This window comes from Vicia villosa, linkage group LG1, assembly GCF_029867415.1.
Source record: "Vicia villosa cultivar HV-30 ecotype Madison, WI linkage group LG1, Vvil1.0, whole genome shotgun sequence".
NCBI classification, from domain to species: domain Eukaryota; kingdom Viridiplantae; phylum Streptophyta; class Magnoliopsida; order Fabales; family Fabaceae; genus Vicia; species Vicia villosa.
In genome coordinates, this window is record NC_081180.1 from 243,402,100 (window position 1) to 243,428,148 (window position 26,049).

The 26,049-nt window shown below is 34.6% G+C and overlaps 1 protein-coding gene across 1 annotated transcript; it reads right to left on the minus strand.

The window, feature by feature from the left end:
• Positions 1-22,650: 22,650 nt before the first annotated feature.
• On the minus strand, positions 22,651-25,096 carry LOC131624813 (transcription factor bHLH19-like). The gene is made up of 4 exons (XM_058895732.1): positions 24,831-25,096; positions 24,190-24,735; positions 23,507-23,875; positions 22,651-23,098 (listed from the first exon to the last, which is right to left on the minus strand). Exons 1-4 carry the CDS (start codon positions 24,876-24,878, stop codon positions 23,024-23,026), a joined length of 1,038 nt encoding a protein of 345 aa, XP_058751715.1. The 5' UTR covers positions 24,879-25,096; the 3' UTR covers positions 22,651-23,023.
• Between the last annotated feature and the right edge of the window lie 953 nt (positions 25,097-26,049).

Sequence of the window (26,049 nt, forward strand, 5' to 3'; positions counted from 1 at the left end):
CTAATCATTCTTTTAGAGTTAAAATTTATCTCTAGATCTCCATCACTTGATTGGATTATTTGATCAACATCCTTATTAAGGATAGGTTCCGGTTCAATGGCCTGAGGGAGGTTCCAGGTTTCTGGAAAATTAATTTCATCCCATTTGAGCAACCTATTAGTTGCAACATTAGAGGTAAGCAAATTTGTTTGAACTAAAGTAGTAGTTCCAGGAAACGATATTTGTTTAGCTTTAGGGTTTAATGTGGTAAGGACTTTGTAATAAACCCTATAACATATAGCCATAATTTCACTACCAAGTTTGAAATTGTAACCATTAGTATGAATAGTTAATTGGAGAGCGTCTAATAAATTTTTATCAGACATGGATAAGCTTATGTTGGGAGAGACATCAAAATAGACTGGTCCATGACACAGACTTGTTTCAATTAAAGCAGCTAAAGATTGTTTAAAATCTTTACATCTACCATCCCTAATATATCCTAGGATGCTAGTATTTAATCCTAGCAATGTCAAAGGTTTAACAGCAACTTGTATTAGACCAACATGGATATAATTATAATTTTTAAAAGGAAGTAAATCCTTTTTTGTTAAAAGTTTGATTGTCTGAGTACTTTCAGAAATTTGAATAGTTTGTTCTAAACTTTTTACAGCAAAACGAGATAATATATCTATTTTGCCAAATTTATAAATTTGATTTGAAGGTACTGATGGAATTGTCCATTTATTAAGTTTATCCAAATTTTTTGGATATTCCACAAGTTCTTCATGTTTAATCAAATTATTTTGATGATTATCATCATCAGAATCCATAAATATGGCTGGCTAAGGATGTTGTGGACGACTAGATACCTTAGGTAAAACTAAGTAGGTAAATATAACTCTTGTTCTTAGTACAAATATATCTAGGCAACAAATGATAAGTCATCATTGCAAACAAAAACATTGTTTAACTATCAACCCGAAGGGATAGAAGGATTTCTCCCAAATCAAAGATGTCCAATGTTTTTCAGCAAAAATTTCTTTTTTTTTAAATCATCTCAACACTCCCTTTCCTGGGAAAAAACGATGAATATAAGAAAACACTAAAAAACATTTTCAGTTTTGAAAAAACCCTTACAACTTGTTGCCTTAATATAAATTTACCAATGACAAGCGAAAAACCTACATACTTAGTTTCTTCTAAGTTACCTAACCTTCCCCAACAAAATTTTAGCCACTAATCTTCATAGACAAAAGTTGAATTTAGAAATATACCTTATATATATATATATATATATATATATATATATATATATATATATATATATATATATATATATATATATATATATATATATATATATATATATATATATATATAATGTATTCTTGCATGTAATTATATGGTTACTTACAAAAATAAGGAGAAAATTTTAATTTTTTTATAGAAATGGGCCCGTTTAGGGCCGAAGCCCATTTAGGGCCGGGTAGCCCGCAGCCCAGACAGGGCCGGGTCTGGGTAGTAAAATTAGAGCCCATTTAAAAATGGGTTTTTTTGGGCCCGACCCTAAAAAGCCCGAAGCCCATATGGGCCGACCCATATGGGCCGGGTAGCCCATATTGACAGCTATAGTATTACCTGTATATTTTAATTTCTAATTTAATTGGAAATTGAATTAATAATTAGACTTATTTTGGTTTTATGAAAATAAATTAGAAAAGAATGGTTTATGGTATTGGGCCATGTGTGATGTTAGTAAGAAGGAGGTGTTAAGTTAGTAAAGCTCATTACTAATCTAATGTTATTTTCATAAAATAATAAGGAAATTGGATAGAAGGGATAGAACGTGAAAAGACTGAAGAATTGGGAACTCAAGAACGTGAAAGAGGAGCAGTAGAGGGAGAGACCAATCAAGAACGTTTGACTAAGGTAAGGGGAGACTCTCCGGTAACATTTCTTATCGTGTTTTGGATGATAACATTGATTAGGAATATTATCTAGGTCAATTGGATTATATGTTAGGGATGTTATAATTGATGAAATTGCATAGATTATCGATTAATAATGTGTTGTTTTGATGTATAATGATGTATGACGATGCAATTGATGATTATTTGTCTGTATATGATGTTTAGAATCGATTTTGGACTTAGAATGTGTGAGATCGCAGGGTCTGTCGCAGACCTGAGAATCTGCAAAATCGCATGTCCGCTAAGCGGAGGTCCCAACGTAGTTCGCTTCTGCCTAGTCCCGCTGGTGGTCCGCTGAGCGGACCCTGCTGTATGCAAAATTTTCCAAACTTTGAAATATCATAACTTTTGATCCGTAACTCCTTTTTAAGTGCCGTTTCGAGCAGGATGAAGCTTATGAAATATTCTTTGTGTTATAATGATGAAATGAGCAGTAACTCGAATTTATTTTTAAACCATGATTTGCTCGTTTTGATGAAAGATGATGTTGTGGACATATACGATGAGATATGACGATACATGTATGCTCCTTATGACTGATGATGATGATGAGGATTGATGCAGACACATGTATGTTCTTAATGATGATGATGATTGATTGTATTTGAATGATGCTAATGTATATAAACATACTTTGATGATGATGATGATGATGCTGATGGTTGAGTATTGGATGATGTTACTCATAGACTTGACGATGGTATAAGTATGTTTCATATATGTTTGCATTCATTCATAATCATGTGTTGAGGGCTGAATCCAGATGATATTGTGGATTCAGTGAAGGGCATAATTCCCATTGTGTGGAATTTGTGCTGGCAGGGCCGTATCTTGATGATGTTGGATCAGTCGGTGGGTTATTCCCATTGATGATGTTTGGTACCACATGCATAGTGTCAATTCATTCATATGCATGATTTCATAACATGATTGAATGTGTTTCAGTGTTATGAATTGATGATGTGTTGGTTGCGTGTTTTATTGAATTGTCTGAATATAATACGATTGGGTGAATGATACAACTATGATGTGTTATTATCTATGATGCAATAATATTTGTTAATTGCGATGAGACTCACCCTTACATGTTGTTATTTTCAGATTGAGGTAGCGGCTTCCGACTTGGTGAGGATTAACTCATGAGTCAGTGTGTTTTAGTTTAGTGTCAGGTGTCATGCTCTGATATAGTGTAACACTAGGGAACGTGATGTTTTGAGTTTATGTTTTATAACTCTAATTGTTGTTTTGAGTTTGAAGGATAAAGTTTTAAAAGATGTTGAACTTATCCGTATGATTTAATTTTCGCTGTGTTAACATGAATTATTATGTATTATGATGAATTCCTCAGTGAACGCATGACAATGACATTTGATATTTATTTTAAATATGAATTGTGGCACCCTTGTTTCGTGTTACTCTAAAATATTTATTTAATTGTCGCGGGGTTTAGAAGGGTGTTACATCTATGAAATATCTCTTCGTAATAGACATGTTTCCCCAAATCTGCTAAACGCCTATGCTATGTAGGCATCTGCGAGCCTGAGCACTTTCAGATGAGGGACTCATCTGCTATTCTACCCGCCCTTTAGTGAGAAAATCGCCTATGACGAAAGCACCACCCAACGAAACCATTCTTAGTTATGGGGATCAACGACTAGGAGAGAGACACGTATAAAGAAGAAAGATGTTTTAAACACTTCACCCTTTAATCCTCGTGATTGAAATACTATGTAGTGTTATATTTGGTAAAGACCAAAATCAAGGCACCCTCGCCCAGGAGTTGGACCGTCTGAGAGGTGATCTAAGAGACTCACCCAAGAGCTTCCCCTGACGTGGTATTTAAGCTGGAAAGGGTCTCGATAACCCCGTTAAAATAGGCGGTCAATAACTTTTCTAATAAGAGGGGAGCGGTTAAGACCACGTCCAAGGGGGTAAAACCCATAGGCCTCGGAGAACTCCTATAAATACAATATCCTTTGATGGGATAGGGACTCTCAAGGCATATACACTCAAGATCACCCACTACTACTCAGAGAGTTTTTCGCTCCTGGTAGCCATAACACCATTAATTTAGTCGCCTGCCAGCCTCCAGCAGGGCCTTTCACCTCACGTGAGTTGATCCTTTAAACAACTTCAAAAACTACCATACAGGGCTACTCGTTGTTGTGAGCCAGCCTTCATCCCTAAACGTGTAATATATCTACAAGGGTCTCTGAATTTCTCTGCCCTTGCAGAGGAAACACGCACGCATTTGTACTTTTTTGACAATACATGGCTCCATCGGCTTCTTGTTGATTTAGAAACATTTCAATCTTTAACTACTGACCTTTATTGTGAAAATCATAGTGTTACTCAAATTTTCCACGACAATATTTTTCGTGAACAAACCAAACATATTAAAATTGATTGTCACTTTATTCATAAACATCTTGTTTGTAGTGAGCTTTGTCTCATCTCTATTGGCATTCTTAACCTATTTGCAGTTTTTTTTTACATTCGTCCTCTTTATATTATAGTATCCATTCTCAAGTCGATTACATTTCCTCGAACTAGAAATTGATAGAAGATGTTATAATATGTCAAGATCAATTAGTCTATGTGCTAATTATAGTATTTATTTATTCGTCTCCATTCATATAATACAAATAGGAGCATATATCCTTATACACCAAACAATAATAAATGTATAAATAGTTCTAGTGTCTTAAAAAACTAAGTGTGGGTCATTGGAAGTGGTCCATAAAGTTATATGTGAAGTGTTTTTCTTTTAAATCCTTTTCAATAAAAAAAGCATTAGCTTCAATTACCTTAAGAGTGTGTTTGGATGAGGTAATTGGAAATTTTATAGGAATTTAAAATTAAAAGCAATTCAAATTATTCAATTGAAATCCATTCATTTTTAATTATTTTGTTTGGATGGAGTATTAAGATAATTCATTGTTAAATTTTTGGAGTCATTTTTTATAAAATTTAAATTTTTTTGACCAAATTAAAATATTAAAAAGTATGGACCAATTTACAATTTTTAAAAATTTGAAGGACCAAATTGTAAATTTTAAAAATTATTAAAGATCAATTTGTAATTTTTTAAAAAAATTAGGGTCAATTTTATAATTTTGGAAAATATGATGATCAATTTGCAAAATTTGAGAAATAATAGTAACAAATACATTTTATGGAGTATGAAGGAATTTCAAATTCTTTGGTTTTTGGTGTTATTTCAAAATGATTAAATTTAACTTAGATAAAATACTCCATAAATTTTCATCATTTTAACAATTCTTCATTTTCATGGTCTCAGGTTCGAAACCCGCTAGATACAAATTGCTTATTAAAAAAAAAACAATTCTTCATTTTTATATTTGAACAATAAATTTTGTACAAATTATTTTGAATTCCTTCAAAATATTACATTAACTCATTAAAATGTTTCTTCTAAACACACTCTAAATGATTAGACAAACTATTTGATCATCATATTTCGTAATCATAATAAGATCACATCTTTTGTGGGGACTAAGATTATTATAAAAGAATTATCGACTGCGAATATGCGTACATTACAAAAGTATAAAATACTAGATACGGTATTTGAACAAGACAAAACTTCTATAATTCTTAAACTTTGCAGTTTGCATTACAAGTTTTCTAGAATGTCTATATCCATTTGTTAATATAATATCCTCTATATGTATTTGTCAGGTGACATTAAACTTTGAATACCAACCTCGTTTGATTTTATACTTTCCCGTTCTCCTATGTAAGTAAATTTATAAAAAATTAATCATTTAAAAAAATATCTCAATTCATTTAATTCTTACATTTGTTTTTAGTTTTATCTCTATTTTTTATTTTGAAAATTATTTTAATAAAAAATATAAAAAATTGTAAAAATATATTTAGAATAGTAACGTTAAATATAATAATTATAATTTTTTTCTTATATTTAAGACCATAAAAAAAGTTTTATTACTTATATTTGACACCGGAGAGAATATGTTGTTAACAGATATTATTAGAAAATTTCTTTATCCACCTCCCTATGGGGGTGATCCGCAGCGAAAACCCCAAGTTGCCACTGCTTCGGAGATACATCTCCGAAGTATATTTTTTCTAAATTTTTCCAGACTTCGGAAGTGCACTTCCGAAAACACCAAATGGGGGGGTGTTTTCGGAGATGCACTTCCGAAAACACTTTTTTTCACATTTTGGGGGGTTTCGAAATGCACTTTCGAATTATGTAGAAATTGTGTTTTTTTTTAATGTTTTTCTTAACAGTCCGGTATTTTTAATTAAACGAATACACCGAATAAAATAAACGACATATCAACATAAAATACTAATATGATAAATAAAATCCAAATAATATATATACAAAATGAGTAATAGTGTGCGAAACAAAATTCGAATACAAGAAAAATAAACCTGAACCCCTACTGAGTATGCCTAACCCTCACTCCCTGAGACCTCCTCTGCCTCCTATATGCCGCCGCACGGCCCGCGTCACCGACGATCCTCTCCGCCACGGCGACTGCCTCTGGACCGCCCTGATCAATGATACCTCGGTCCAACGCGTCCCGCCCAAGCATCTCTATCCGCTGGCCGGCAGGAGATCAATGGCATGGTCATCCTCGGCCTGCTGGTTCTCTAGGAGATCCTCGTATGCTGGCCTAGGAGCGCCGGGAGCGTCAGATGTCATCAGAGGATGTGACACCCGATAGAACCATGTGACATACCCCTCCACACTATGCCAGTCCTGGGTGACCTGCATGCGACGATACTCCTCCGGGACCACATGATGCTCCCAATCCGCAAATATGTCAGTGAGCTGCACTCGGGTAACTGTGTCGGGAGCAGCCTCAAAAGGTGACCTGGGTATCATCTGCACAAATCCAAACTGCCGCATGCACCGCTCAGGGAGATACCTCACCATGGTGTTGGTCCCGCATGCCAACCAGCCAGAATATAACGAGATGCTGTCAAAGGCGACAACAGCAGTGTAGTCGCTGAATGGCCTCCAACTGATGTCATCGTGTATTGTGCGGTCGAGGTACCCACGATATGGTTCCACTGCATTGTTCCCCCTCTGGAGAACGTATCGGGCGGCCCTGGGCATGGCGTCCTCGTACTCAGTATCAATGTGGAAGTCGTGGATGCGGGGGAAGTAAGAGATGATCCAGCCCTGAAACACAAACACGATAATGTATTAAAAATAAATACGAACCATAAATAAATGTGAAACAATTAAAATGAAACGTACCGTCAGGAGTGTGCAGGATCCGGTCAAATGCCTGGTCCTCGAGTTGGAGGCCTCATTCAGCTTCTGGTATAGATATACCAGAATAGCTGACCCCCAGTTCCACTGGTGAACGGTAGTCAAGTCCATGAAGTAGCGGAGGTAGGTCACGTCGATGTATCTTGCACTCTTGTCCACAAAGAGTGCAGTGCCCACCAAAAACATGAACCAACACCGGAGAGCGCATGCACGGTGATACTCCATAAATAGGTCGTTCTCCGCATCCTCGGATTCAGCCGCCGCCACCAGGTGGTGCTCGTAATAAGCGCTCAATGTGGAGAATCGGATAAGAGGCCCATTTGTCGTCTAACACTCAAAGTCAGCCATATCTAGCTCCATACCCAGATAGATCGTCATCCACTCGATGGCATCGACCCTCTGGATTCGAGAATGGTCCAGCAACATCTCCCTAATCGGCAAGTGGAGAAGACATTGCACATCATGCAAGGTGATCGTCATCTCCCCAACCGGTAAGTGGAAAGACGACGTCTCCCTGTGCCACCGCTCCACAAAGCCCCCTACATGTCGTGGCTGATGGTTGTATACCCCGTCATGCACAACCCACCTAGCCCTGAAGTTGTCACCGTGTTGTTAAACCACTGCGCCTCTGGTTTAAAGAGACCGAAAATCTTCCGGGCGTGCTTCACCATTTTTAAAGTCTGTCTCTCTTGTTACAAAAAAAAACACTGTTAATTTGAACGTTAAGAAAATGTGGAATAAAAAGCTAAATAAAATTCGATTAAATAATAAAGTCGGACAAATTATAAAAAATACCTCTCCCTCCAAACACGTCGAGCGACGTGCTCGTGGTAGGAAATCAGCAAGGACGTGTCAATGGGCCCTCCCAGGTAGCCCTCCTCCCCGTGCGGAGGGTCAACATCCGGTACCTCCTCCGCGCTCCTGGTATCTAACTGCCTCCTCCTCCTCTCGTACCTCCTGCTGGCGGGAAGAAGAGACCCGAGCCAGACGACTCCTCGATCCAGATGAGGAAGTACCCTCGTCCATCTGCACGGATACTCGTACACGACCCTGTCCCTGCGTCGATGCCAGCTGCGCCGCCCGCTCGCGTCTAACCGACGCTGTCTGGGTCTCTCTCCCCTGTCTGATGCGTGCTGGGTTGCCTGCCATATTCCTGAAACAATTGAAATCCATAAGAATGCGAAACATATGAAAAAATTAAAAAAAATCAATTCTGGACACACTTCGAAAGTTCATTTCCGAAACTGGTGAGGGATGTGTTTTTGGAAATGAACTTCCGAAACACCCTTGCGAAACCAAATTCTACAACTTCCATGGCAGACCCCAAAATCCAAAGTACTAACATGTTATAATGATTCTAAACAACCTAAATACTACTAACAACCTACCCCTAAATCCTTTTTGTAATTTTTAACAACTCTAACATGCATTTGAATTATGGATCTAAGGATTATGAAACTTACAAATTTAAGTGATTGAGTAGCTTTTGAATGTAGTGGAGCAAGGAGAAATAACCTTTGATGTAGCCTTGAAACTTGATTTTGCAAATGAAGTTGATTTAGGGTAAATGAGGTTGATTTTGAAAATGATTTAGGGTAAATGAATTTGGGGGAGGGGTTGTTTTGCTAAATATGCAAAACGCGCAGTATTTCGGAAATGTACTTCTGAAATCCTGTTTTCGGAAATGCATTTCCGAAATAAGACAAATTTTGAAAAAAAAAAGCGTTTTCGGAGATGCATCTCCGAAAACAGCATGTTTTTTGCATTTCGAAAATGTATTTCCGAAACAGGGGGTATTTTGGGGTTTTCACCAGGGGTCACCAAGAAAACATGGGGGTGGATAAAGAAATTTCCCATTATTATTAATAATTTATTTGCCCCCAAGTTTAGGGGAGGGAACATAATAAATGGATAGACAACGACCGGGCCAGAATAAACTATTCAATTGAACAAAGAGGGATATAATTATGAGGTTTGAACAAAAGAGGGATATAATCATGAGGTTAAAGGTAGTGCACTGTCAGTGTAAATTAGTTTTACACCATCATCCAATAAAATTATAACATTCTGTCATGTCATATTAATTTTTTTAAATTAGAAGTGTGACTTGGTTGTATACATGTCTCTGATTGGTTGACAGTGTAAAAGTATTTTACAACTATCAATGCATACTCTTTTTTCTCTATAATCATATAAACTTTTAAAAGTGTTTTACATATAATAATTAATTAAATATGCGCGAAATGCGGGGTACTAAATTAGTCTTTCTTTATTTTGTATTAAACTTAATTATGTTTAATATAATTTTATTACTTATATTAAGAATTTCTTTTGAAAAATATGATTGATAAATTATATTTTAATAATTTATTGTGATTATAATTTAAAAAATAATATAAGTTAATAACAAATATAAATGCATATTTTACATGAAAGGAAACATTTATGCTTGTAACTTGAAAGTGACATTAAAAACTTAATTTTTTAAATTTAAATACTTCTAAGTGTTTGGATAAGATACTTGAATTTGCACCAAGCTTCTTTGAACCTTTCTTTGCTCTGCAAAATTTTGATTGATGCTTCTTTGAAGCAACTTGCACCAAGCTTCTTTGAAGCTTTCTTTGTTCTGCAAACTTTTGATCAATGCTTCTTTGAAGCAACTTGCACCAAGCTTCTTTGAAGCTTTCTTTACTCTGCAAATTTCTAATCGACGCTTCTTTGAAGCTACTTGCACCAAGCTTCTTTGAAGCTTTGTTTTCTCTACAAAATTCTGAACGAAAAACGGATGCTTCTTTGAAGCAACTTGCAACCACCGTCGAGATGAAGAAGACAGCGACGATGATGATGATGATGATGATGATGATGCAGCGGAATGAAATGGTCCCCTTAGGCGTATGATACCATATTAGATATTGAATGAACCATAAAGAAGAAGAGATAAAGAGAGAGATAAGGATAGAGAGAGAACTCAAGGTTTTCTTGAGGTTTGATTATGATTCATTACATGAATACAAAGCATACACATACTATATATACATCTCATGCATGCTACAACAAGTTAGTTACATGAAGATAAAGTTAGTTAGATATTCTAACTAACTTTTCTACATTCACAACCATCAGTTTCACTAACTCAATCCTTTACATTTACTAATACTATATATATATCTAATATTGGATATGTATTAAATTAATCTTTGTTAAATTTTTTGAGTCTTTTATAAAATTTAAATTTTTGGAGTCAAATTTTAAATTTGAAAAATGGTGTTCAATTTGCAGTTTTTGAAAATTAAAATATTCATAGGCTTCAAAATGGTTAATCATGGACGCTGAAAGTGAGGAAGTTGAAACAGAAACACATGAGGTTAAAGGTTCAGAAAAATTGCTCAACCAGAAGATGTTGATACTCAAACACTTCTAAGAAAATGGTTCTGGAAAATCCTGCTCCTGAACAAAGTTTAGATTTTGGATGTGTAAGATGAATTCTATCACATCTCAACAAAATGATAGCTTATATAGAAAAGATGTGTTCTCAACATACAAACCTTCATAATAATGTACGAACTTCTCAAGGTACGTATTATTCTTTTCATTAAAGCTTTTGGGATATGTTGCTATTGGAATAGTAAAGTTCCCATCCATCAAAAGTACCCTTAGTCAAAATATTCTCTTAAGAATATCCATGTCCTTTTAGGAATTGAAGAGTTCACTTCATTAAATAGGATGAATAGTATGTGATTCAAATTAAAGGCCACTTCCCTATCTGAACCACACCTTAACCCTTAATTTGACTCATTGGGAAACAAGAATATCTTGGGATTAAATTAATATTAAACCATACTGCTTTACCTCTTGTCAATTTTTTCACTATTCAAAATTCTTGTCATTATTACAAAAACTATTTAAAAAACCCACTCACTTCACATCACACACTTACGCTACACTTATCTTACACTTTAACTTCTATAGCCCCAAATTCTCCCAAACTCTTAAACTTGCATTCAAAATCTATGTGCGTATTTGTTCATCTTCTTCAATGGCTGCTCAACAACAATCTACTGAAGCTCCTCATCAAAGTCAACAACTGCAACATGAACAAATTTATGATGTCTTTCTATCCACTCTTGTCAATGAGTTGACTATTCTCTCTGAAGCTCTGGTGGATTTTATAAACCTTGATGCTAACAGACGTGATCTTCTAGATATGGTTAATCTTTAAGGATGAGCAACCTACTTCGATCGTCTCCATTGATCAGTCTTTATTGACTTGGTTAAAAATTTCTAGGAACATGCCTATGTGTCTGTCAGTGAACATGTTTACTAAAGTGTCTATGGAAAGAGGATCTTCGTTACTGATGAAGACATTGCAAAGTTATACAACCATGACGGAACTGGATCCATACTAATAAATATGTCTACTGATAGTTTTAAGAATTCTGGAAAAGCTGAGATTATCTTCAAAGAAGATTTTGAGGATCAGAAACCCAACTTCCTTCATGATAAACTTAGGGCTTGGTTCACAATATTTCTGGAAGCATATGTCATCGATATCCTACGAACTCTACAGATTACATCAATGCAAATCAAAAGCATCTACTGCATGCTATTTACACCAACGAAAAGATAAACCTACTAGAAATTTTGTTCAATCATCTAAAGAACACCATCATCGATTTTAGGGATGGAGGATCCAAAAAAAAGAAACACATTCCTTTCGAAAGACTTATCTCTGATATTCTTCTGGAAAGAAATCTTTTTTATTGTGTGGGTCAAGAAGTTATGGTTGTGACTGTTGGACCTTCCCTGAATGTAAGAACCCGAAGAAACATTGGGTTAGTTAAAGAGGTAATTGTGGAACCTAAGGAACCCATCTCTGTTGAGATCATGATACGAAGAATTCATGTTCCGGGATTCCCTGAGAGAAGCTTGACAGAACTTTAGTGATCAATCCAAAACCTTGTTGTGTTGTTTCTCCCTCCAAGAAGAATAGTGTTGAAGGATCTCCTGCAAAAGTTTGTAAGGTTAACATTTCTAAAAGACAGTTGGCAACTTCTGACGGTCCTAAGAATTCTAAACCTTCCAAAGTTACTAGAACATCCGAAGTTGATGCCTCTTCTGAAGTCAGAGCTTCTCTAGACGGATCCATCAAGAATGTTTCTTCTCAGAACATTGATTTTTATAATATGATTATTTTATCAACCCATCCATCTACTCTCACTACTCCACCATCTATCCCATTATCTATTTCATTTTTTTTAACAGTATCAGCTCCAACCATGGAAAATCCAAAAGACTCTTCCTCGCCAAACACGTTCTTCATTCCTTCCTCTTCTCAAATAACCACCTCCCTTCCTCAATCATCGACCTTTATTCCATCTGAATCCACCATCATAACCACCAAAGGAACATATACCTCTCCAAAATCCCCAACAAATATCACTTTCCTAGATGGAGGTGAAACTGCCATCACTCCTGTCCAGATCCTTCTTCTTCATTGTCTGAATTTGAACATTACTCCACCGATAATCAAGATACTCCTGAAGACTCTATGTCTAAATAAGATATCCTGAAAATCATCGTTGTACCCGATAAAGAGCCATATCCTTACTCTGAAAGACAGTTATGTCACTTTTCTAGATCCAGCAATAAGCCTGTACCCTTGAATGAAAAACGAACCAATTTGGAATCTGCGTTCGTGATTCCTTAATATTTTTTAGAAGATTTGGTTCTAGAAGGGATCAAAAAATAACAAATTATATTTGGGATAGCTTTAGAAACTGGATCGAGGTAAACTCTAAAATTATGCAAGCCTTCTGTTATTATGAAGATGAGAGAAGGCATAATGAATGGCTCAATGCTACTGCAACTCCTATGTACTTGCCTGCTCCAGAGGTTCCGGCCTCTGAACTTGAACAACTTGATGATGCTATTGTTGGTACCTTAGAAGCTGTTGTTGCTGATGCTTTTGGTTTTGCAATATTTTTAACTGATGGTCAATCATTTGGGTGCAAGGAAAAAGAAGCTATGGTCAATAAAGACCAACCATCTAGGTTGAAGGCTATTTTAGAAAAACAGTAGGAGGAAAATCGGATCATCCATCAACGCTTGGATAAGCAGGATGAAACAATTATTGCTCAAGGCCAATCGTTCAAAAAACTGTCTGAAATGCTGATACAGTTCATGGCAAAGTTTGACAAGAAGGATGTTTATACCTTAGCCCTTTGTATTAGAACTTCAGAATAGTTTTTCTTTGGTTTCTAAACAGTTGTATCTTTATCCCTTCATTTTTACTGAAAATTTTCTTTTGACTTTTAAATCTTTTTGATAATGACAACATGGGAGAAAAAGTAATGATTTTGATAGCATCTTATCTCAAGCTCAAAGCCCAAACATGACAAACATGGTATAATATGTTTTTGCTACTAACCAATTTTTTATTTTTTATTCAAGAACTTTGTAAAAGTTCACTGGTTTTCATAGACAGGTCATTGTGTTATCAGAAGATCATCATCTAGTATAAGACCATCTAGCATCAGAAGATCCATGGAATTAGCATCAGAAGTTGAGATTAATATGTTGGCATCAGAAGACGTAATTAAGATCAAGATGACTGAAGAATGCTCTAATGAGCTAAGCAACTGGGAACATTGTATTCGTTAGAAGTTGTTTACTCTCTAAACAAAATTTTGCTCTGATACTTTGAATTCCTCAAGAATTAATTTTTTCCACTCTGATACTACGTACTCATCAGAATTTGAGAACTTTCTGAGTGAAGTAGTGGTAACATAGGCTCTAATATATTGCATGTTTGCTATGATACAACGTATGTTTCAGAAGTTATGAACTTTTTGAAAATATGGTTAAATTAAGGTTTGAAACCTCTCACTGTTCAGATGTTGAAAATTGTATGAAATTAAGGTAATCGAATGTTGATAGCATCTATTGTTCGGAAGTTGTGAACTATCTTAAAGTATGGTGAATCAAACTCTAACGCTTCAGAAGTAGTGAACTTTATGGAAGCATAACAAGGGTAATCAATCACTAAGCATCTTTCAGAATTTGTGAACTATATGAAAGAATGTTAATATATGCTCTAGCAACGTTTGATCCTATTCAACAAAGTTGTTCACAAGTTGTAAACTATCTGAAAGTTGTTGTTACCAGGTTCTGATAAACCAAAATCTGATACTTCATAAGTTGTGAACTTTATGGAAGTGTAGTAAGTCTGCTCTCTTTATTTGGTATCATTCAGAGGTTGTGAACCTTCTTAATATCTGATGATATGGTTCAATGACATGGTCTACAAACATGGTTAGAAGACATGATATAAGATATGGTCGGAAGACATATTCTAAGACAAGATCTAAGATATGGTTAGAAGACATGATCTATGACACAGTCTAGGACATGGTCATAATACATGGTCTAAGGCATGTTCAGAAGACATGGTCAATAAGACAATGGTTCAGGTGTTGAACCTTTTGATGACATGATGCTTGGGATTTTCTGGTGTGATCAAGTTTCTGAAATAACTAATGTTATAAGTTCTGATGTTTTATGCAAGGCATCAAGATAGTTACTAAACAAGATTCTGATACTCATGGAGTTTTGATAGCAAACTAGGTTCTGAGATGAAGACCAGGTAGTTCTACTCAGACTCTGATGATACGTCAACCGGGAAGTATTCATTCTCTTTGTTACTTTTTGTACTTTAAAATTTTCTTTGTGAGTCATGGGCTCATGCGGAGACTCTGAAGAAGCATAAATGATTTTTGGGTATTAATATATTCAGGGGGAACTGGTTAGCTTTTCTGAATTTGACTTCTAATGGTGATTGCACTGTGTGAATTGTTCTACCAACATACATGGTTTTGTCATCTTCAAAATGGGGGAGATTGAAAGAACAGATTGGTTATGCATCATGCCTTAAGTTTTGATGATAACTTTACATGTTATCTTAAAGAACAATTGTGTACTCTAATGATTTCTATCTAATATGCAAATTTTGCTAAACATGTTGTGATGCTTCTACATCACGCTTCAATCAACATACAATCAAAAGCCTTTGAAGACTTAGAAGATCAATAACATCTTGCGTGTGATGGTGAGCATAAAATTACTAATGTAAACTGTGACCTCTACTCTTATAGGGTGGCGAAAGAACAGTTCTAGTTGTAGTTGTTATATATCATTCCCACCATGACAGTTGGGGACTTTAGAGGTGTACTTTGTATTTCCTATTCTACCCTCCAACAAATTTATCACTCTCTATAAAGGAAGCCATTGGATGAATTTGAATGCAACGAACATATTATATTTGGTGCAACCAATTCAAACCCCTTTTCTTGTGTTTCTCGCACCTTCAATGGGCATAAGAGCTCCGGTTCTAGTTTGATACGCTTAAGCGTGTTATATAAAGATCCAGACTAGTTTAAGAAACACTATGGTTGATCCTACACCACCACCACCTTGTCCAACTCCAAATGAAAGCTACAATTCTAAACCTCCCATTTTTTGTGGTGAAAATTTTGAATATTGGAAAGATATACTAGAAATTTTCTTTCTAGGTCATGATGTTGATCTTTGGGATATGATAATTGATGGCTAGATCCATCTCACAAATATAAATGGAAAATAACTTGAAAGGAGAGCTATGACTGATTAACAAAAGAAAGATTATAAGTGTCATCATAAATCAAGAACCATCTTGATGAATGATATGTCTTATACTGAGTATATTTGGTGTAACCCAATCCAAACCCTTTTTCTTGTGTTTCTGGGACCTTCAAATGTATTAAGAGAAACTAGGCAAAAAGGTTTTCCTCAAAGACTCTAAGATTATGAGATATTCTGTGACAATGGAAACAATGATGATGGTGATTTCGTCTATTTTGGACTTATGGCCGAATATGGGCCTGTTAAGTTGGAAGAGTCCTTGAGTGATTCAAAGTAGATTTGTGATATGAAAGAGGAGTTGGAATCGATCGAAAAAATAGTACTTGGGAATTGGTTGATCTATCAAAAGGAAAGAAATCGATTGGTGTTAGATGAGTCTATAAGGTGAAGGCAGATCCCAACGCAAAAATAATCAAGCATAAGGCTCGATTAGTTGCAAAGAGATTTTTGCAAAGAGAAGGTGTAGAAATTGATGAGGTATTTACAAAGATTGCCAGAATTGAAACCATAAGTCTAGTTGTTGGTATTGCAAATAACAACAATTGGTCTATCTATCAAATGGATGTTGTCGGTGTTTTTATGTTGGCTGCATTTATGGTAAAACATACTTGGGTGTTTAATGTCTTGACCAATGTCATGACATGCTTTATATGGTGTTATGCAGGTTGCATATGTTTAAGCTAATACAGGTTTTGTCAGTGAATGTCATGACCAATGTCATGACATCCATGTTTGACAGCAGGAGCTGTTATGTTTTACTATTATGTTTCCTGATTTCTCTCAATCTACAATTTAGGAAACATTTTGTAACAACACATACTGTAACAACCTGATGACGTGTTAATTAGGTTAACTTGGTTAACCCTAATTTGTTTCTTAAAAAGTCCGAGGCCCAAGAGCTGCATATAAGAAGATTGCAACCCTAATTTGGAATGCAAAGAGAGATTTGTTAATTATGAAGAACCGTAGTCATGTGTCTGTGTGTTTAGTCTCTTGTACTCCAAGCAATTATCTTTTGATGATTGTATTGGAATATGTTGTTTTTGTACTTTGTCACTCTAAGCTTTTAAGCATGAGTGTGTGTCTCTTGATTGAAGCTTTTAAGCAGATAAAGGTGTGTTTTTGAAGTGTGTCTTCTTTCTCTTTTGATTAATGTCTGTTTGTAATCACTGCTGTGGTTGAGGGGGAGTGAGTGGAGATACTCAGGTCTAGGATTAGATTGGAATTGCATTGGGTAGGTCTTAAGTGGGGAGTTGAAACGGGGGAGTTTAGCTCTGAATTAATACTGCTTATATTGGATTCCCTCCCTGGCTTGGTAGCCCCTAGAGTAGGTATTGTTGTATACCGAACTGGGTGAACAATTTGCTGTGTTCTTTACTGTTTTTATGTTGTTTTGTTTTAAAGTATTATTCTGTGTGATTGTGGATGTCATAACATCCAGTACGACATCGCGTGTGGGTTACTAGAATTTTCAGATGTGAAGTCCGAATTTTTGAACAGTCCGCTTGAAGAAGAAGTGTATGTAGAATAACCCCTGGTCTTGTTGTGAAAAACCAATAAAGAAGGCTTTACAAGTTGAGAAAAGCGCTATATAGTTTGAAGCAAGCTCCGATAGCTTGGAACAAAAGGATAGACGGTTTCCTAATTGAGGTTGACTTCAAGAAATGCGAGTCCGAACATGTAGTTTATGTGAAGACGGATACAAATGAAGGGATGATCATTCTTTGTCTATACGTTGATAATTTGTTGATCACAATCAGCAATGAGAAGAGTATTTCAAAGTTCAAGCCCAAAAGGGGACTGCTTATACATCAAAGGAGATATGCCATTGAGATATTGAAGAATTGTGAAATGGGACATTGTAATGCTGCCATTACACCATCTAAACCAAGGCTGCAGATGTCAAAGAATGAAGGGGAGCAAAACATAGATCCAACTTAATATAGAAGGTTGATTGGTTCATTACGTTACTTGTGCAATACACGACCAGATTTGGTATTTAGTGTCGAGATTGTAAGTAAATTCATGGAGAGACCGGATGTATCTCATTTGGCAGCAGTCAAGAGGATCTTAAGATACATCAAAGGATCTATTGGCTGCGGAATTCTCTTGGTGCGGAGATAAAGAGAAAATGTAATTTACTTGGTTTTAACGATTCCAATTGGTACGGAGATAAAGTTGATCAAAAGTCTACAGCTAGATACATATTTATGTTAGGTGGAACATCAATCTCATGGTGTTCAAAGAAGGAATTAGTAGTTACACTTTTGACTTGTGAGGCCGGTTATATTTCCTCTTGGTTATCTACGTGTCAATCCGTGTAGCTAATGAATATATTGAAGGAGCTGGGCAGCAGTGAGGGTGAGGCTCTTACACTCTTGGTTGATGACATTTCTGCGATTAATCTTACGAAGAACCTAATTGCATATGGGAGGAGCAAACATATTAAGATGAGGTTTCACTTCTTGAGGGAACTTGTTAGTGAAGGAAAGTTAAGGATGGGATATTGTATAAATGAAGACCAAGTTGCTGATTTATTGACTAAGGGAGACACAAATGATGTTTACAAAAGGTTGAAGATGAGTATGTGCATGGAAGACTTGAAGCACTTGAAATAAGGTGGTGTGTTAAGTGTTTTTGAAGTATTTCAAGTGCGGTAATCGGTTAACACGGGGGGGGGGGGGGGGGGGTGTAATTGTAACACCCTTCTAAACCCCGCGGAAATTAATTAAATAAATCAGAGTAACATGCACAAGGGCGTCATAATTCATAATAAATAAACATCATCCGTCAATGTCATGCATTCACTAAGGAACATTTCATTATAACTCATAATTCATAATATATCATGTTGACACAGCGGAATAACATCATCAAATTACATCACATCATCGATGTATTAATCCTTAAATAAATTAAACAAAAATAGAGTATCATCATAAACTCTAAACCAGCGTTTCCCCCAGTGTTACATCTATCAGAGCATGACCCGATGCTAAAAAACATAGCGACTCATGAGCTAATCCTCACCAAGTCGGAGCCGCTATCCTCAATCTGAAAAATATAGTGTAAGGGTGAGTCTCATTCGCAATTAACAAATATTATTGCATCATAAATAACAACACATCAATAGTTATATTATTCACCCAATCCATCTATATTCAGATAATCCATCATCACACAAAACACACAATACCAATCATAACAATGAAGTACATTCAGTCATGTTATCAAATTCATGCATATGAATGCAACTGACTCTATGCATGTGGTACCAAACATCACCAGTGGAATTATCCACCGACCGATCTATCATCATCCAGATACGGCCCTGCCAGCACAGATTCCACATAATGGGAATCTTGCCCTTCACTGAATCCTCTCATCATTAGGATTCAGCCCTCATCAAATGGTCATGAATGCATGCAAATATATATACAACATACTTTCATCATCATCATTCTATGAGTACCATCATCCTATACTCATTTCATCATCATCATCATCATCATCATCATTATTAAGTATGTTTATATGTATCAGCATCATTCATCACAAATCAATCATCATCACCATCATTACAGAACATACATGTATTACACTAATCATCATCATCAAAAGTAAGAATATACATGTATTCACATCTTCCAAAACAAGTCAATCATCATTGTACCATTCTCAACAATCATCACATAATCATGTTTTCAAACACATCTTATATTGTCACATCCCATCATATATGTCAACAATATATCATCCATCAAACGAACAAAGTATTCACATCATACTAATATCATCACATGAAATATCTCATGAGCTCCATTACACAATCAAACAAATCATCATACGAATCATGTTTAAAACATAGCATGTATTATCATATCTCATCATATATATGTACAATACATCATTCATCAAGCAATAAATTCATAATTCAAAATTAATTGAAAGCTACACCTCATTTTATCATTTAAACTCATAGGTTATCTCATGAGGTTCATCATACTCAAAACGGCACTAAAAACGGAATTACGGATCAAAAGTTACGCATCATTGAACTTTCGAAGAAAATCACAAAACAAAATTTTTACACACAGAAGCCATACGCGTATGGCACCTCCCATACGCGTATCACCCAAACCCATACGCGTATCATCCATTCCATACGCGAATCAACAGAACTAATTTTACACTGAAATTTCCCATACGAGTATGAACACACCCATACGCGTATGGCCTCATCCCATACGCGTATGACAGAATTCCATACGCAAAAGACCAGTATTTCTCCAAAAATATGCAATTTCGCACCAGTACGTTTTCCACTCGTTTTCACTCATAACAGGCTACTATTTTAAATCTAAAACACCATCTTTTCACACATTAACATATGGTATTCATCCAATTTCATCAATCTATTATCCTATGTCAGTTTTACACATTAAAACCTAACTTTCTATCCAATTATTGGAAACTCATAACTCAGATTCAATGTTCATGGAAGAACGCAACAACACAACAATTGATACAATACCCACAACACAAACATCAATTAACATACAATTCTATATAGAATTCACAGAGGTATTCATCAATTATTCAACTTCTATTAAAATTATCCCAAAACCTAACTCTGACATATGATCAAATTGACCCAAACAATATCCCCAATCATGCCCTATCATTCATAACACGATAAGAGATGATAATTGGAAGAGTCTCCCCTTACCTTAGCCAAATTCTTGCTTTTGGTCCTCTTCCTCTTTGGTTCCTCTTTACGTTCCTCAGCTCTTCTCTTCAACTTCTCATTTTTCACGTTCTGACTCTTTTTCCTTATTTCCTTTATTTTATGAAAGCATAAAATAGTTAGTAATGGGCTTACTCACTTAGCACCCACATACTACTAATCTCACCATCCGGCCCAAATGGCCCTTAATCCATAATTTTCCAATAATTCAACAAAATACCAAATAACTCTAAATAATAATTTAATTTCCGATTAAATTAAAATTAGAAAATATGGGGTGTTACAGTAATCGGTTACAGGCATAAAAAAGGGTCAAATAAGATGCAGAAAAACACTTTTGGAGATGTTGTAATCAGCTACGCATTTGCAGTAACATGTTACACCTGATATTTTTTTCAATTTTATGTTAGCTGTAATCGATTACAGGTTTGTGTAAACCGGTTACAACCCCGATTTTTTTGACTTTTATGACTTTTGACTTGATGCTTTTGTATCCTAATTGTTGTATAAATACCATGATGGTATGTTTGTAATGTAGAATGAACAAAATCATAATTCTCATCCTAAATTATATCTCTCTCTAATTCTCTTCTCCCTCATTTTCTCTTTCTCCACATACTCAAATCCTCCATTGTTTACTAATTGTGTGATTGTATGTTCCAACAGCCACGATTATTAAATATGAAGAAACTAAGGAATATCTTAGAATACTGGTAAAAGTAAAATAAATGAAAACATTAGTAACCAACATTTTAGCAATTTAAAAGTATATATTTGTTCTGTCGCCAAATTAGAGCGGACCTGAGCTTCTGATGCGGCGGAGAAGGGACTAACCTGCAAGATTAGCACTCTAATGCTTAAGTATGTGTGAGTGAGAAAAGTGAAGGAAGATTGAAAATTTAAATTGAATACCTAAAACTGACGCATTTTCTATGTATAATGCAGATGAAGTAACAACGTACTATTTGTTAAAGTTGCAGAGAAGTGTTGGATATATCTAAGATTTAGATTCCTAATACTTATCTGTAGAGTAGCTCTCGTATATTGAGAAGGTTCTAAAAGAATCACAACTTCTTCAAAGTAGTCGGTCGGAGATCAATATAATCGGCTCGAAACAATATTGTTAACAAATACACTAAAAATGTGGATGTGTTGTTTAACTTTTTATGTGTTAGTTGGTTAAATATACGAAAATTATTAATTTAGAGTTTAATCCTCGATGATAACAGAGACATATCGTTAATATTCATATCTTTTATAAAAAAAATTACTCTATTGACACTCTTAAAATTTTTAAAGAGCGAGCATTCTTAACACTATAGAAGTTAGATGAACACTTTTGTATCTTTTAGTTTAACTAGGTACCGGTACTTTCGTCCAATTAAATAATAAAATTTAATGTCACATCACTTATTTATTTTATTTTATTTTTAAATAAATTAAAATTAAAATATAATTTACACTAAAGTACTAATATCCAATTTAAACTCATCAAATACCAAAGAATTTACTAAAAATTACTGTCCCTAAATTCTAACACAATTTTTTAATCCTTCTAACATTATTTAGCATCAACATTAAAATATACACCTCGTTTACCCCTTCTCTCAATCAATTAATTAACAATTAATTAATGAATTCACAACTTTTAATTTTATTATCCACACCCCAATAAATTATCCAAAAAAAATACATTATATTATTGCATCGTCATCACATCGTTGTCATAATAACAATAATAATATATTTTTGGATTTTATCCCAATAATGTTGATTGCCCATGGCCCACAAAATTGATAGTTCCTTCCTCCCTTAGCTGAAAATTAATTGACCTAGTCATAAAACTAATTAATGTTTACACATAAAATCGATAAGCTCAAATTTCTAATAAAAATAATTATCATGTTTAGTGATAATATATTTATATGAATAATGTATATATCCATCTTAAATATTAATGTTAATTATATAAAAAAGACTAGAAATATAATAAAATAAAGAAAAGATATTATAAATAATGGATCCATTACTATCAACTATAAAATAAATAAAAAGATTACAAATAAAGACATGTTTTGTCAACATATTAAGCTAATTGACGTAAATGGGTCTAATTGAAACTTTCAATTTTACCCCAAAAAAAAGCCCTACATTCTTGAAACAAAAGGGTACATGATGTCATGATGATAACATGGTGAACAATTTGACCATGCAAAAAAGACTAAAAAACCCTTCTGCAAAATGAACCTTTAGAGCAAACATTTTTTTATGAAAATGATTTAATGACTGCAAACGTGATTATTATTGATGAAGAGCTTAAAATTTAAGTGCTTTATGGTTTGATTGTAGTAGTGAACAAATTATGAAACTTGTTCACATGAAAGATGAATATGCTGATCGTAGCTTTCTCACAAGTTCCTTCAATGTCATGCAAAATCCAACATCCATCTGCAAATAAAATCATGATATAATTCATAGACAATTTTGTCGCATAAATTTTACTCACAATTAATCATAACCTATACGCACTCACATAGACACGACACTGATACTAACATTTCAACCGTAATAGTTTGAACATCATCGTATGTGTCGGTGTTCTATCGGTGTCAAGGCACCAACATGTACCAGACACTTAATACATTTTGTCGCATAAATTTTAATCACGATGAATCATAACCTATATGTAGTGACTTGGACACGACAGTGATACTAACACGATACTAACACATCAATATCAGTAAGAGTTTGAACATCATTATATGTGTTAGTGTCTTGTTGGTATCAGACACTATATATATTTTTGTTCAGAGGTGTCCGTGTTAAAAAAATCATATAGTTTGATAGGGAAATTACCTGAGCAATAATGGTGATATCAAGGGTGAAATTCCCAAAAGTCAAGGCACTGCTATTGATGACTTTTAGATGAAGTTTTTCAATTTCACTCACTGTTTTCTCTATAACTCCTTGACTTTTCAAACAATGAAGTCTTATGAGAACACTTCTTTCACAAAATCTTGCTTCAATTTCAGGTAATGTTTCATCAAATGTATTATCACTCTCTGAACAAGTGTCTTCAGCATCATAAGAAAGTTTAGATTTCTTGACAATTACAACAGATTCCACAGTTTTCTTCCTCTTCTGTTCCTCCTCAAGAACACTCACTTTCTCTTCCATTTGCTTCAAGTACCTTATAGCTTCTCCAAGAACAGAAGCTTTGTCCATCTACATGCAGAAAAATAAAAAATATTAACAAACTTCAACATATGTTCAACACATATATAAGCAACTATTCTAAACCCAGAACCAGGGCCGTCTTAGGGTTTAAGAGACTCTGTGTAAGTTAGTCATGATTGAACAACTCGGGGACCCTATGGTTTAGTCGTCCATGACAAATCTATTATGAGGCCACCGTGGTAAATTTGAGGCCCTGTGATATAGCCTGTCTTATATACCTTCAAAGACGGCTCTGCTCAGAAACCCTAATGAATAACATCAAAAGTACATTAACATAAACAACATTATTTGATATACCATACCTTCTTTAGGTTTGGAACAAGAGCCGATAGAGCGATGAACCGCTGGCTAAGCTTCTCGCGGCGCTTCCTTTCAGCTACAATGTGATCATGAGCTTGAGAAAGTTTACTCGGTCTCGTCTCAACATCTTTCGCCTCATGAAAAGCCTTAAACACATGGTTTTCATGATTCTCCAACAAGTTACCTTGATTCATCAACATATTCGCAATAGTAGTACTACTACTATTATCGATTTTCGGACACGCCATCATCTCAGACTTCGGCTTCAATAGTCCCAACTGATTCGCGTAATTCGAATCAGCAAACGAAAGAAGATTCGCATACTGTGACTCTGATGTTTGAAGATTACTATTGTTGTAATTCCAGCTGTTATTTTTAAGCTGTTTCGCAGAAGCTTCCATGCATGTTTTGTTGTTGAAGTTTTGATTATTTGACAGAAAATGTTTCTGTAAAGCATCTCCAAACTCAGAAGCACTTAAGTTATTTGTATCAATAGAACTTAAGTGATTATTCCATTGATGTAGAAAGTTAGCATCCTCTATTAATCCCTGCAAAAAAAAAAATCAGAAAACATAGTACAAAACATTCAAAAAGTTCATAGAAAATTTCATCTAACATGTATCTTTCAATCTATGTATCTTACCAATTCAGGTAACCCTCTGATTGATGAAATTTCCATATGAGAACTCATTCTGGATCAAAAATCAGAAGCAGAAATTAATCAGTTTTTGATAATTCAACTTAGAAGAGTTGCATTATGATATATGGTCACGGGTTTGGATGTGAAATTGGATTTGATACAAGAATAGAAAGCTATATATGAATGAAGGACATTATAGAGTTGATACTAATTTTATATTATAGAAGCTATTTCAAGCTGACAAATAAATAAGTTCAATAATTTGTTTTTATTTTTCTTCACCAACTAGACATTGAAATTTTGAGCAAAAGGGTTTGCAAATTATTGGAGGACTTTTGTGGTCCCTTGATTGACACGTCTAAGGCTTTTTAGGTTATTATGATGAGTTTATATTTACCCTTTTGTCTTCAATTAAGTTACTTTCTTAGATATCATTTTTAAATTCTCTTTGGTCAAAGATTGTTAACAACTCATCATCATTTAATGTTATGACTATAGTTAATATTAGAGTAATGTTATTTTTACGCCCATATTATACACCAATACTTACACCAAACAGTGTTCACCGTATTTATACGGTGAACAATATTTTTTAAAATAAAATGATAATATTTATAAAAAATATTTTTTATTTATAAAATTACAGACGATATTGTTCATGTACGGACGTGCATTAATCAACTTCATTACTGCATTAACCAAGTTTTTACATTGTATTAACCAAGTTTGATGACTGCTAAATATTATTTTTAGGGAAAAGCTAACATGTGCCCCAAGGGCACATGTTAATGAGATATTTATAGAATTTTTTCTTGAAACGCGTGCATTTAATGTATCGAAACTTTAAATATGATTTTATTATATTTAATTACATTTAACATTTTCTATTTATAGTATCCTTAACATATGCCCTTAGGGCACATGTTAGCATGACCCTTATTTTTAATACCTGAATGTTGCATTAACCAACTTCATTACTGCATTAACCAAGTCTTTACACTGCATTAACCAAGTTTGGTGACTGCTAAAAATTATTTTTAATACCTGGACGTTGCATTAACCAACTTCATTACTGCATTAACCAAGTTTTTACACTGCATTAACCAAATTTGAGTAATGCTATTCTTACACCCATGAACAGTACTATAGTAGTCACCAAATTTGATTAATGCAGTGTAAAAACTTGGTTAATACGGTAATGAAATTGGTTAATGCAACATCC

What these genes read in the sequence shown, in the direction of transcription:
- LOC131624813 (XM_058895732.1), bottom strand. Translation starts at nt 24,878, where the DNA reads ATGAGTTCTCATATGGAAATTTCATCAATCAGAGGGTTACCTGAATTG. An exon ending in TTGTTCCAAACCTAAAGAAG is followed by an intron (nt 23,876 to 24,189) that starts GTATGGTATATC and finishes TTCTGCATGTAG; the next exon opens with ATGGACAAAGCTTCTGTTCT. An exon ending in ATATCACCATTATTGCTCAG is followed by an intron (nt 23,099 to 23,506) that starts GTAATTTCCCTA and finishes TTTTATTTGCAG; the next exon opens with ATGGATGTTGGATTTTGCAT.